This window comes from Petaurus breviceps, unplaced genomic scaffold (genome assembly GCF_028583685.1).
Source record: "Petaurus breviceps papuanus isolate PSGF00001 unplaced genomic scaffold, PetGlider_PUasm1.0 90977, whole genome shotgun sequence".
Lineage (NCBI taxonomy): Eukaryota > Metazoa > Chordata > Mammalia > Diprotodontia > Petauridae > Petaurus > Petaurus breviceps.
In genome coordinates, this window is record NW_027187391.1 from 22331153 (window position 1) to 22345370 (window position 14218).

The window sequence follows — 14218 nt, forward strand, 5'->3', positions numbered from 1 at the left end:
ATATATATATATATATATATGTATATATACACACATGCTTGTTTGTTAATTGTGTATTGAGGGACTATAATGGAGAAAGCCAATGAAAAACATGAAATATACAGAACTAAACAGGCCTGAGCTTTGAACCTTCATCTAAAACAGCTAATATCTCATGCTATCTTTGTAGGTTTTTCCCTGTAATTATGACATTTTTATAGTTTTAATCTTTTTATTAATAACTCTTGTAAGCTCCCAAATAGCTGAGTCAGACAAACCACGTGATTTAGGACTATTTACCCCTAAGCCACAGAGTCATGAGTAAGCAAGACTTAGGAAGGGTAGACTGGCATCCATTATAGTGAATTTTCTGGCCTCCAGAGGTTGAACAAAGGAAAATAATTAATCTCTGGGCCACCTGGTTAGAGTAGGAAAATGTAGTTTGGGAGAAGTCACCAAACTCCCAAATTTCAAAGGTAGGGACTTACCCTATATAGTTAACCTTACCAGTCATGGTCACTTATTGATTACATTAGCATAAACATATCTCTCACAGGAGAAACAAATGCAACTAATTTGATCTTCACAGCAAGACATTTACTATTATCAACTTTTAAGTAACAGAGAAATGAAAACATTTTCAAAAGCTTGCTTTAAAATGAAAGCAATATTATAACTTACCTATGTTATAGTATCTCTTTAGCTCTGTACGTCTGATCTCTTTTAGCTGATTGTTTTTTCTCTTTTTTTTCTCTTCATCAGTTAAATATTCTACCTCTTCCACAGGAATGCTGCTATTATCTTGTTCTGAAATAACTGCTTTAGCATCTTCTCTTCCAGCCTGAGTCTTAGTAGTTGTGGTGCTGCGAGAATTGGCTGCTGCTGTCTCAGCATTTTGTTTGGCTTGCTTTTTCTTTTTCAACCTAGGAGGGGGTGAAAAACATCATTAGAAAGGAGCTACTTTGGCAGCTTTATTATTTTTTTCTTGATGGGCTTCTGGAAATTGATTACTTAATATATTGAAGTCTTTTTCATGTATTGTTTCCAGTTTTATGTTCCTATTCATTACATTTACCATTTGCAACTATTAAATTCTTGTGATGCTAAAATGCTGAGCTCCTTCCAGTTTATTTCTCTTTTTTTGCTGCTTTTTGGAGGGGGGAAGGCAGGGCAGTTGGGGTTAAGTGACTTGCCCAAAGTCACATGGCTTATAAGTCTTAAGTGTCTGAGGATGGATTTGAACTCTGGTCCTCCTGACTCCAGGGCCGGTGATCTATTCACTGTGCCACCTAGCCGCACCCCCTTCCAGTTTATTTCTAAGAAATTCTGTAAAAAGATGCATTATTTAGACCTGAAGAAAGGTAAGGATTTTTCTAGAAGATACAATTTTTCCTTATAGATATAAAAATCCTCTTTTGCAATCTCACATTATGGGTTTCTCATACAAAATACAAGTACATGCTTATTATTTTTTTTTGGAGGGGAGGAAGGCAGGGCAATTGAGGTTAAGTGACTTGCCCAAGGTCACAGAGCTAGTAAGAGTTAAGTTTCTGAGGCTTCACTTAAACTCAGGTCCTCCTGACTCCAGGATGGTACTCTATTCACTGTGCCACCTAGCCACCCCTTACATGCTTATTTAAAAAAAAAAAAAGTTTCCTAAGTTGATGTTTAATCTGTGAGAACCTGGCCACTAATGATTACTTTACATGAATATGCTTTTAAATCCACTATTAATTTGCTTAGGATGGGGAAAGTTGACTATTACTGATACTAATTTATAAGAAGAACTATACTACTTAACTCATTTCCCCCAATTCATACTTTCAACAATTCCCAAGCCACAGAAATATAAACAGATTTATAATAATTCAATATATAGCATGTCTATCCACATTTTGCCCTTGTGTTATTTTTTTAAAATACTCCTTCTCTAGTCTATAATGTTTCACTAATAAGACTGGAAACTCCTTCAGAATACAGACTATGTCTATTTCCCTTAAAAATATTAAACTGCATGGGGTGGCCAGGTAGCACAGCAAGTAAGAGCACCAGCCTCAGAGTTGGGATGACCTGGGATCGAATCTGGGCTCAGACACTTAGCACTACACCTAGAAATAACTGGCCGTGTAACCTTGAGCAAGTTACTTAACCCTGATTGCTTAAAAAAAAAAAAGAAAAAAATATAAAACTGCTTGAATGCAACACTTTGAATTAAATTTGAAAATTTTATTGATATTTTTATTTTTCTATCATCTTTGTTTTTGAATATATTCTTCTAAGCATATCCACTCCCAGCCATAAGCCATTCCTTAAAAGAAAGACTAAAAGAGAAAAAAAAGAGTTCAGAAAAATCAACACAGCAACCAAATCTGACACTATATACAATAATCCATACTCATAGCATCACACCTCTGCAAATAAGAGAGGGAGAGAGGCATTTTCTTATCTCTTATACAGGACTAAGCTTGGTTTTTATAATTATATAGTATTCAGTTTCTTGATTTTTTTGTTGTTCTTTCCATTTCCACGTTGTAATCATTGTGTATTTCATCCCTGTATTTTCTGGGCTCTTCTTACTTTATGTTAGTTCATGTAGGTTTGAATTCTTCATATTCATCACTTCTTATGTTACAATAATACTCTGTTACATTCATCTAACACAATCTGCTTAGCCATTCCCATTCATTGATATTTACTCTGATTCTAGTTTCTTGTTACCACAAAAATCACTTCTATGAATATGTTGGTGTAAATGACTTTTTTCCTTGTTTTTGACATTTTGACCTAGAAGTTGCATTTATGGGTCAAAAGTCATGGACATTTTAGTTACTTTTTTTCTTAACATAATTACTTATTGCTTTCTGGGGGGAGCTAGGTGCTATGATGGATAGGTCACCAGGCCTGGAGTCAGGAAGACCTGAGTTCAAATCTGGCCTCAGACACTTACTAGCTGTGGGACCCTGGGGAAGTCACTTAACATTGTTTGCCTCAGTTTCCTCATCTATCAAAGAGTTGGAGAGGGAAATGGCAAAACATTCCAGTATCTCTGCCAAGAAAATCTCAGATGGAGTCACAAAGAGTCATGTATGACTGAATGCTTTCCAGAATGGCTGCCCCAATTCATAGCTCCCTCTACAGTGTACTGATATGCTTGTGTACCCTCAGCTTTTCCAGAATTGACTAGGATCACCTTTTGTCATCTTTGACAATTTGCTGGCTATATGGTGAAACCTCAGAATTGTTTTGATTTGCATTTTACTTATTAACTATTTTGATGAATCTTTTATATGGTCCTACTAATTGTTTGCAATTCTTTTGAGAAGTCTTTTTTCATATCCTTTGAGTACTTAGCCTAAAAGTTTTGTTTTTTCTTCAACTAAGGCATAGTTAGCATTTCAGTTCCCCTTCTAGATTTCCTTTGCCCTTCTGAGCACATGCACAATTTGAATGTGTGCTAATGGAAAAAAAAATGTGGTAAGCAGATAGAACAAGTCAATGGCATCAGTTGATAGCAATGAATTTTAGGGTTTGCCAACCACTTGCTTGGAAATGAAGAGTAAATTACTCCAACAATCTGTTTTAACATTTTTACTTATTAAGTTGAGGTGATAAAGTCTGTCTCCTCAAAACTCACAATGATGGCATGAGGATAAATTAAGTTTTATGACACTTGTAAAATATTTTGACTTCTTAGGTAAAAGCATTGGATCCCAACAATGTTATATTGCTCTTACTCTTTGCTTAGCAGCCAATATCTCAGTTTTCCACTGGTTGATAAATGAGCAAGTTGCCTGGCAGGCATAGCGTGCAACAGACCAACCCTTTTCCCATCAGTACAGACCAGTCATCCATTTTTTTTTTTTGGCTGTCTGAAAAAATGATCACAATAGACAATAGAAGTCTTGCAAAAGAATCATATTCAGAAAATAGCAAATAAATACTCTTTTCTTTTCTGTCATGAGTCAAACTTTGAAATGCTGCTCTGGTAAAAAGAGGAGGTGGTTCTTTTCTGCAAAGTGAGTTATATAAAATCCCCAAATAAAACTTGTTTTCCCAAAATATGGATTATTATAGAAGAACTGAAATTAAAACTCAGTATCCTTGATACCATGGAGACAAGCAAACCAAGCAGTAAAGATTGCTTGAGAAGAAGGCCTATCTACAAAAAGAGACAATCTTATATCAAATATTTCCACTACTGTATTAGTCTTGCTATGGACTTACATTACCCTTGTATGGGTCAGAAGACCACTCACCCAAAATGACTCTGAGACTTCTCAAGGTAGAAGCAAAAACTTTATTACCATCTTTCTCAAGAAAAGGGCATCCCCAAATCCAACAAAAAAGTCAGAAGGGAGGAAAACACTACAGAAGGCAAAAGCAAGATTATAAAGCCCTAACGTGGGAATTCTACACCTCCACTGTCCCACCTTACCATTGGTTGGTAAGGAAAGCTCACAATCTTCTTATTAATGTCAACCAATCAGTGCAAAGCCCTCTCCATTCATTGCCCTAATTATTACTAATGAGGCTCTAATTTTGTTAGATAATACACATAATACACGAGGTCCACTACACAAGCGCAGTAACAACCCCAGAATACTGAAACCCCTTCAGTCCAACCTAGATGTATCCTTATCTGGGCCTGAGTGTCCCAAGGCCGCTGTCTGCTTTCTGACTGGTCAAATCCACCTACTGCTGCCAGCTCCTTTTATTCTACATTATTTCATTTTTAGTATTATCTAGGAGTTCTCTGGGAACTGGGAACCCAACTTCTTCGCAAGGCTACTGTGTGGTACTTTTTATCAGTAGTCTTGTTTCAGCAATTCTTGCAGTTCTATAGAAACTTAACCCTTTGCTACCTCTCACATATTCCTTTTCCCAAGCTAAAAATGCCTCTAATTTGGTCTTAATAGTTAATCCAATCAATTGTATTAATACTCAATAGCTCTTACATTACCTTGAAATACACAATAACCCATATATATATATATATGGAAACACTGAACTTAGTTACAAAGTATAAGGAAGTAAGAAGAATGTATATAGGAAGTTCAGAATGGGGAAACTTCACTGCAAGTTATACCTCACACCCTTAATGGCCAATAACAACATACATCAATTGAACCTGGGTTCCCTTTCAAAGGAAAACTTTTGTAGGAGGGGGAAAAAGAGGAAGCAAAGACTCTTTCAATTCCATTTGGAACTTTTAATTACTTAAGAATGCTAATAATTTTTTTTTTACTTTAAACTGAAAGTCACTTACAAATGCCCTCCCTTCATTTATATTCAAGATAATTAAATTAGTCTCTAGAGCATATGTTTTTAATGAATATCACTAACCCCCCCCCCCCCAACTCTATAACATGCTGAATAAGATGTGGCAAATTTCTGCACTTCTTTTGTTCTCCCTCCCTACACAGAAAACTTTAGTCATAAATCAGCAAACCTCAAACTGTTATAATTTCAGGAAGAACTGCAAAATAGCACTGATACCAAGTTATCTGTTTAGGAGAAATTTTGAAGTTATATTTGAACATTTTCACAATTTGTTACCTCTCTCATTTTAAAAGTAAACATGACATTTCACCCTCCCCTCCCCCCAGTTATCAGCAGCATTAGGAATATGACTAGTTTGAAACTGAAAAAACAATGAGTACAACTACAAAAATCCTCCTCCCAAGAGGGGAAATATACTTTAAGCACTTTTAAACTACTTTTTTCTTTAAGGGGAAGATTTTGCTAGTTTGGCTGGTGTGACACATTTCCTGTTCAGTCTCCCCTCTTCTAACATTTTTGCAATTTTTTATTTGGTAGTCAAATCGTTTGCATTTAGACTAATTTTTAAAAGGAAGTGCTGTCATGGCTGAGTTAAGACAATTAGCATTGAAGGGACTCAGTAAGAAAATTAACTGTTTTTCTTAAGATCATTATAGCTTTTTGGTTGAAGTTGTGGTATGGTTGTGGAATAAAGGGGTGGCTTTTGGCACAGGGCATATATAATCAGTGAGTATAGATTAAACCCCTACTATGTGCCAGTCAAAATGCTAGTACTGGTGAAACTAAGGCAAAAACGAAACAGTCTTTGCCCTCAAGGAACTTATTTATATTCTAATAACTAAGTGAAGCCTAACTAAGTGTAACAGAAGTAGGATGACTCAGATGTTAACATAATTACAGAAGTTAACAATTTTGTTTGCTGGTCACTCCACAGCCTGCTACTTGACTTGTTCTTAACTTTGTACTTAACCTTATTATCCTGAGACGTGGGTAATCCAAGTTCAGAGACCCCACATTGGTTCATCAAATACTATTTAAAATCCTGGAGAAACCTCCTTGTCCCACAGTAGTTACCAATGGGTTTAAGGAAGAATCTCAAATGTCTTCATCTTCATTCCCCTTATTATTAATTATTTGCAAAGTTTTTCATGTAGCTATTATTTTAGGTTGCATTTTTCCCCTGCAAGACAGTTTATATATTTATGTATTGGAAAATAGCTTGTTATATATTTGAATAAGCTCCCTACATATCTTAGATTTCAGACATTTGTCAGAGAAACATGCTTCAAAGATTTCTTTTGCACTCAACGATTTCCCTTTTAGTTTTTACCCACAATGATTTTGTTTGTGCAAAAGCTTTTGTTGTAATCAATTTTATTAAATCAATTTTATCTCCTGTGATCTTTAGTATACACTGTTTAGTCAAGAACTTGGGAGATAGGGTGGCTAGGTGTCGCAGTGAATAGAGCACCAGCCCTGGAGTCAGGAGGACCTGAGTTCAAATACAGCCTCAGACACTTGACACACTAGCTGTGTGACCTTGGGCAAGTCACTTAACCCCAACTGCCCTCCAAAAAGCCAAAAAAAAAAAGAACTTGGGAGATTTATTCTTAAAGAACATAGTTACAAAAGCAGTAAAAGTCAAATACTATTCCCAAACCACAGGCATGTGACAGATTTGTCTTTTTAAATTCTGGATAAAGCCTCTTGGTTCTCTGCAAACAGGGATTCTGAGATCATTTTTGCTACAAAAGAATTTATTCATTTGGAGTTTCACTTCCCTATTTTATTGCAGTAGAAGACCTTACCTACCCAAAGAACATTACTACAAGATTTGTTTCTCACTGGGATCTACACAGGATTAATAAAAAATGAGCTGGAGACAAGGATAAAGGAATCAGTGAATCTGTGACAAATTGCTAACACTTTTGTTAGTAATTAGGAAAGAGGGTGGTTTTTTCCTCTTATGAAGTGAAGGATGTTAGAAAAGGGAGGCTAATAAGAAAAATTTCAGGTATACCTTGGGATTCCAATCTCTTTACAAGAGATGATCCTCTAAAGAAAGAATATAGCAATGTCTTAAAGATATTCATTATATCTGAAGTAGTGAGAATGACTTATTCCACAGGCTTGGATTAGTGTTAAAAAAACCAACAAAACAATTTTATATTTAGTGGGACCTTTCCCTTCACATCCTTCTCCATTTTTTTTTTTTACCAATATCCTATTGGAGTTCCTCTCCAAAGCTGAGTGAGGGGGTCAAACAGTTGAAGTGGTTCAACTAGACAAAATAGTGGCCAGATAAAAATTACATTAGTCTTCAAAGCTATTTTCCTTGTTATAAAAAAAAAAGGGAAGAAATCAGGACAATAAGTAGTAGCTAAAACTGATCTTTCTACTGTACTTTTGAAAAGTTAATACAGCACAAAGAGTTAGAAAGAATTTTTTTTTGCTGACAGAGATTAATGTCTATAAAGTGGAGGAAAAAAGGAAACAGGAAAAGAAAGAAAAGGAAGAGCTAAAAATGGACAGAGTAAAGACTGAGTTAAAAATCTCATTCCAAGTTTTGATTTGTTTGCTATTCTATCTGCATGATTGCTTATATTCACACAAATTTTCATTTAACAGTTTTCTCTGATTACCATCATAGTCTCAAAAATAAACCTATCTCCTTATTTAGATGCTTGCATCAACTAAAAATGTCCATTAGCCATAAATGACCAAAACAACATTAATTTTTAAAACTAATATAATTAAAACTATTTGATTCCTTAAGAATCTCTCTCTTTAATTCAGTAATTAGGGATCCAAGATATCCAGGGCCATACACTGTTTTCAAATGTGTTCTGGTGATAAAATGTCTATCACGATTGACTCAATCAGCAAACTGGTCCCACTATTATAAATATGTTGGGATCTAATCACTTAATATTTAAAAGTTAATAACTATTTTCCATCTTCCCTGTCTCCATCCCACCATTAGAGAACTTAACACAGGGGCATTACTAGCTCAAGCCATTTTGATTTTTCTTTTCCAAAATTGGTGGCTAAAAGGTAAAGTTTTAAAAGTTTTTTTTTTAAGTTTCTAATGAATATCATTTCTTCAACTAAAATTCTTTAATGAAACCGTGATTTCATCAATGTTAGAACTCTATCTAGAGGGTGATTTTGCAACCCATCCATAACTTTTCATCCTGTGTAATTCTTATCCATGTCCTCTCAAAAATCCTCCCCAGGAGATCTACTCAATATGTCAGATATCTTTTCTGGGTTTTTTAATGTTCCAGAGATACCTGTGAGGAAGACCTTAATTAAAATTCAACCTCAGATATTTATTAACTGGGTGACTGTGGGCAAGTCACTTAACCTCTGTTTGCTTCAGTTTCCTCAACTGTAAAATGGAGATAATAATAGTACCTGCCTTCCAGGGCTGTTGTGAGGAACAAATGAGATAATATTTATAAAGCCCTCAGTACAGTGCCTGGTATATAGAAGATGTTGTATAAGTTTTTATTTCCATCCCTACATTTGTTGGGGTTTTCTTTAAGTTGTTTTTTTTTCTTTTTTGGAGGGGGGAGGATGGGGCAATTGGGGTTAAGTGTCTTACCCAAGGTCACATGTCTAGTTTTTGTGTTAAGTGTCTGAGGCCAGATTTGAACTCAGGTCCTCCTGACTCCAGGGCCGGTGCTCTATTGACTGCACCACCTAGCCGCCCCTCCTACATTTGTTTTATATGTTGTTCTTGCCATGTAAATTAGACCACTTTTTTGGTCATTTCTGGAATGATACTTTTTACAATATTTCTTGCATACCAGTCATTTCTGATAGCATGTAATAGTCTATTTATGCCCAACATCTGTCTGTGCCACTGCTTTCTGGATCATTTGCAGTTTTGATTCTTTAGAGATTGTGAGATCATGACTTGCAAACATATACAATCACCAGGATAATATTTTTTAAATGGGTGTCCTTGACAGAGAGCAGTTTGGGATTCTGGAACCCTCTATGCAATTTCTCAAATAAAATCTGGCTTTTTCTATTCTTCATCTTCAATCCTAGAATCCTATATGTCAGAGTCTGAATGGTAAGCATTCTGTACCCATTTGATTTGCCCTCTGTGAATTGTTAAATTAATCAAGAGGGGTTGTATTCTCGTGGAAGACGTCCCCTAGTATTCTGGGGCTTGATGTAATCTACATGATATTATCTACAAAGAGAAATCTCTAGAAAACTTCAGATATAGGGAATCCTATCTATTAGAATGTGTCCATGGCATTCTTCATGACAAAGGTGAACACCTCTGGCATGTATATATTTCCTTGTTTTATATCTCTCTTATTATTAATAGAAGATTGTTGAACACAAGGATCACCGCTAAACCCAATTATATTTATAGTGGGATCTACTGAGGAACCTTAGATGATGCTAAAATATGTAATGCATAGTACAATGAATATTCCTATGCCATTTAATTATTTGACACTTCATCTGCTGATAAGAATATAAAACAGGCAATTAAAAGCACTGCAGATTTGGAATATGCTTTTTGGAAATGAAACCCTATTAAACTTTTTTTGGACATTAGTACATCTGTACTCCTCTGAAAAGTTCTGCACAGCATATATTCTTTGTGTGTATGTTTGTGTTTCTTTTCTTTTTAAAGTTTTTCAATTTATTTAGAACTTAAGTACAAAATAAGAAAAAAATTGTCATATATATGGAACATAAGAGAGGATTCAACATAAAGCAATAAATTTCCATTTCAAGAAAACCTACATAATAAATATTACACATCGTTTTCAAAGCTGTCCAGCTTTGCTTTGCTTCTTTTAGGCTTTCCTTTGTTCTCTGCTGTGTACTTTTTACTTTTTTCCCCTATCCAAAGAAGGCTACAATTAAGTGGGGAGATGTGTTTGTGTATAATATATAATATAGATATAGATATCTATAAACATATATATGTAAGATCTTACTATACTTATTTCTACTTGTCATGTTTCTCTGAAGATGGATAGTATCTTCTTTCATATGTCCAAATCTTTCCATGTTTTTCTAAATCAACCAGCTCATCATTTCCTACATCATACCAATATTCCAACTCAATCCCATTCTATCTGAAATTGTCTATGAAAGTTCTTTCTCCCCCTGCCCCCGCCGCCCAATTTTCTGCATTCCTTCTCTTGGTTGCATATATTTTATTTATACAAGAAAATTTTAATTTAAAATAACAAAAATTACCCATCTTACACTTTAACAATGCTCTCACCTTGTCATATGGTTTAAGTTCTGATATTACTGGATCTGTTTCCTTCGTATCCAAACTCACTTGAACAAAGATCATTGAGCTCTTGGCTTCCTGACTTCTATTTTTAAGCAAATAATTTTCTGTTCTCTGTGACCAACAAGTTGTTTATTGTGTCAGGAAGGTAAAAAGGTAAATTGGCTTTCCACTTTCAGGACTATTCCTATTTGATAAATTTTACTTTTTGACTTAGAAGCCTGGGAATGTAAAAACTTAATTTTGTGTTATTTTTTTAAGATGCTGTGATAGTAATGGCAATTAAAGATTCCCCTGTATTGGCTTGGTTTTCAAATTGATTGTATTAAAACCCAGAGTTTGTTAATCCCACCTGTGGGATGGGCTTGTTGAAGTGAAAAGAAAGTCCTGAAGTGGGAGGAGCTGGTGATGTAGATTTGGAGAGTCGAGAGAGGTGGAAGATTTTTTTGGTAGCAGCACCTCGTGGAGAGAGAGAGACTAAGAGAATTGCTTGTGGCCGCTTTGAATTGCCCTGGACTTTTGAGACCTGCCCCCTGAGCTGCCAAGGACTGAGGAGACATGGCTGTTTTGCTGGTACTTTGTCTGTCTGTTTTGATGTTATTTTGCCAGATTTGTCCACTGGTGAAAGACTGTCCTTTTGTTGAAGAAGTCCTGGAACCTGGCTGTTCGCTAAGAAGCCCTGAGACTGTCCTGCAGACAGAGAGTGAATACTGTCCACTGGTGAGGGACAGTACTGTTGTTGCAGGGGTCTGGAGACTGTCCTGCAGACAGAGTGAATACTGTCCACTGGTGAAGGACAGTGCTGTTGTTGCAGGGGTCTGGGAGCCTTTCTGTTGGTACAGAAACCCTGAAGAAGGATTTTCTTGTTGTATGTTTACAGAAATCCTGGGAGAGGGCTTTGCTAATGTGTTCAGGGGTTCTAGGACTGTTCTACAGACAGAGGATGAATTCATGAAGGGACTGGCAATGTATCTTGTGGCCTTGCTAAGCCTTGTCTCCCCAGGAACTAAGATTGCTGAGAACTTGCCTCGTGTCAAGATGAAGAAAAGACCTCCATTTGGGTATTAAGTGCTGTGTTTAAACTTGATGTAACTCTGGGGTAGATTCAATTGTGATCCAGGGGTGGGGAACTTTTGACCTTATGTTTGGAAACTAATCTACATTTGAGAAGAGGGGCTTTGTGGTGGACTTAATTAAGGTATAGCCTAGGGGTGGAGAAGTATTTAGAACAGAGACTTTGTAATTGATTGAATGATTGGAAGATCCTGGGGTGGGGTAGTACTTGGAGATTATTTAATCACACTTAGTGAATGCTGTATTTGGAATGATGTCATGTTTTGATCTTCTCTGTTCTTGGTTTGTCAATAAATAAAATAGAGAGCACCTATGCTGGTATTTTGAACCTGGGAAGTTGCCTTCTTTTGGTATTATATTACAGATGCCCTTTTAAATACACTTTGCCAAAAAAAATTGTTTATTAAATGCCATTCATCTACAATATATATTTTTTAAAAGACAAAGCATTTAAGTAAAAAAGAAGTGAATACTGATAAGAAAATTAACACATTTTCAAGATTCCTTTTAAAATCAATTGGGAAAGTTTAAAATGTACTTTGTTCTGAGTCCAATTTCTCCTGCTTCTAAAGCTTGTTCTGAAGTCATCCTTTGTAAGGAAAGTGACAGTCTGACTTTGAAAATCAGTGAGGTGTCCTAAGTACAGTATGATTATGAGATTATTGAAGCATTAAGGAGATAGGGAATCTGAGAGATATGAAAACAGAAGAAATCATACTGGTATAACTAGCAAAAGGAACAAAAGTTCTGGCAAATGTATGAAAAGGAGACTACATCAAGTTTTCAATGTAATCACTAAACAATGTTTTTCTTCAGTGTGAAAAATCACCTTAAAGAAGTCAATCACCCAAATGTGTAAAAAAAAAAACTTTTTAAAAAATAAAAATCACAACATTTATTATAGTGTACACTAAAATTACCTGACTTTTTAAGAAGCTGTGATTTACTTTTGTACTTTGTTAAGTTATATTCAGAAAAAGTGAACTAGACATTGAGGTAACACAGTATATAGCACAAAGAATAAATTTGTCCTTTACATGAAAAGAAAATAAGTGATTATTATACAGGGGGTCAAGGTTAATAAAAACAAATAAAACAACTTTAAAAAGGGGGGCAGCTAGATGGTACAGTGGTTAGAGCACCAGTCCTGGAGTCAGGAGAACCTGAGTTCAAATTTGAACTCACACACTTGACACTTACTAGTTGTGTGACCCTATCACCTTTTCTTTGACTTCTCCATACTCCTCTGAAAAGTTCTGCATAACATATATGTATATATATATGCATATATATGTGTGTGTATTATTTTTTTTAGAAAAAAGTAAAAGATAATTTAAATTAATTTGGTTTTGAGAATTTTATAATACCTCTTTAAATACTTCAGTGTATCTGGGAATGTTGTAAAACCAAATTAAGAATCGCTGCCATGACAGAAGTGGAACAGCATTCAATGGACAGGAAGCTAAAAGATTCATGATCAAGTCCAGTCAGTTAACTTCCAGGGGGAAGTTTAGTATCTACTATGTGCCAGGCATTATGCTAAGTGTTTTAAAAATATTATTTCATTATTAAATCATCTGAGCAATCTTGAGTAAGTCCCTTGATCTCCTTGGGCCTTGGTTTATTGATCTATAAAATGAGGGAGGTTGGACCAGATGATCATATCTAAATTGTCTTCCAGGTAAAAAGCTCTAAGTTTAGGAGGAAAAAAAGCAAAAGTAACTGTTTTGAAGTGAACTTTTATCTTCTAAATAAGACCCACCCTTCCACTGTCTTGTGATGAACCTTTATTATCCAAATACAATCTAACCCTCCCCACTTCCCCCAATTCTAACTGATGCCAAGAGCACAATGGCTGCTGCTGTGAGTAGCAATGAAAATGAGAGAGAATGGTTAAGTCAGCAGTTTGAGATTGAATGAAAGAGCTGCACTTCACAATAACAAAGACACAAGTTACCTCTTGGTTTCTCCAGTGCTTAGCACAATGCCTGGCACATAGCAGGTGCTTATAAATGCTTTATTGAATGATTGATTAGACCTTAAGTAGCAGAAATCTGGCTTTATGCACCTGCCAAAAGTAAAAACTGTCAATAGTCTAAGAAACAGGACAGGCAGGGGGTTGTGTTTGGTATAAACTTTTCACAAAATAGTCCAGTAGCCATGAGAGCAGTATTTTTATAATGTTTATATTGAATTTTCTGTTTCTTTTTTTTTAAATTTTTTTTTTAAGCAATCGGGGTTAAGTAACTTGCTCAAGGTCACACAGCCAGTTATTTCTGGGTGTGGTGCTGAGTATCTGAGCCCGGATTTGATCCTGGTCCTCCCGACACTGGAGCCGGTGCTCTTACTCGCTGAGCCACCTGGCTGCCCCTAAGCAATTGGGGTTAAGTAACTTGCTCAAGGTTACATGGCCAGGTGTTTCTGGGTGGGTACTAAGTGTCTGAGCCCGGGATTCGATCTCCAGGTCATCCCAACACTGGAGCCGGTGCTCTTACTCGCTGTGCTACTTGGACGCCCCAAATTTTCTGTTTCTTATATCATAGTAATACATAGTATCCTTTCCCCTTCTGCTCCCCAAGTCATCCTATATAACAAATAGATATATAA

General features: G+C 35.8%; 1 protein-coding gene across 2 annotated transcripts in view; it reads right to left on the reverse strand.

The window, feature by feature from the left end:
• NCOA7 (nuclear receptor coactivator 7) overlaps positions 1 to 14218 on the reverse strand; it is a 220889-nt gene that overhangs the window by 112374 nt on the left and 94297 nt on the right. For both annotated transcript variants that reach the window (XM_069077464.1, XM_069077467.1), the window contains exon 3: positions 661 to 902. In XM_069077464.1, the coding sequence (XP_068933565.1) occupies positions 661 to 902 (242 nt within the window). The remainder of the gene's footprint in view (positions 1 to 660; positions 903 to 14218) is intronic.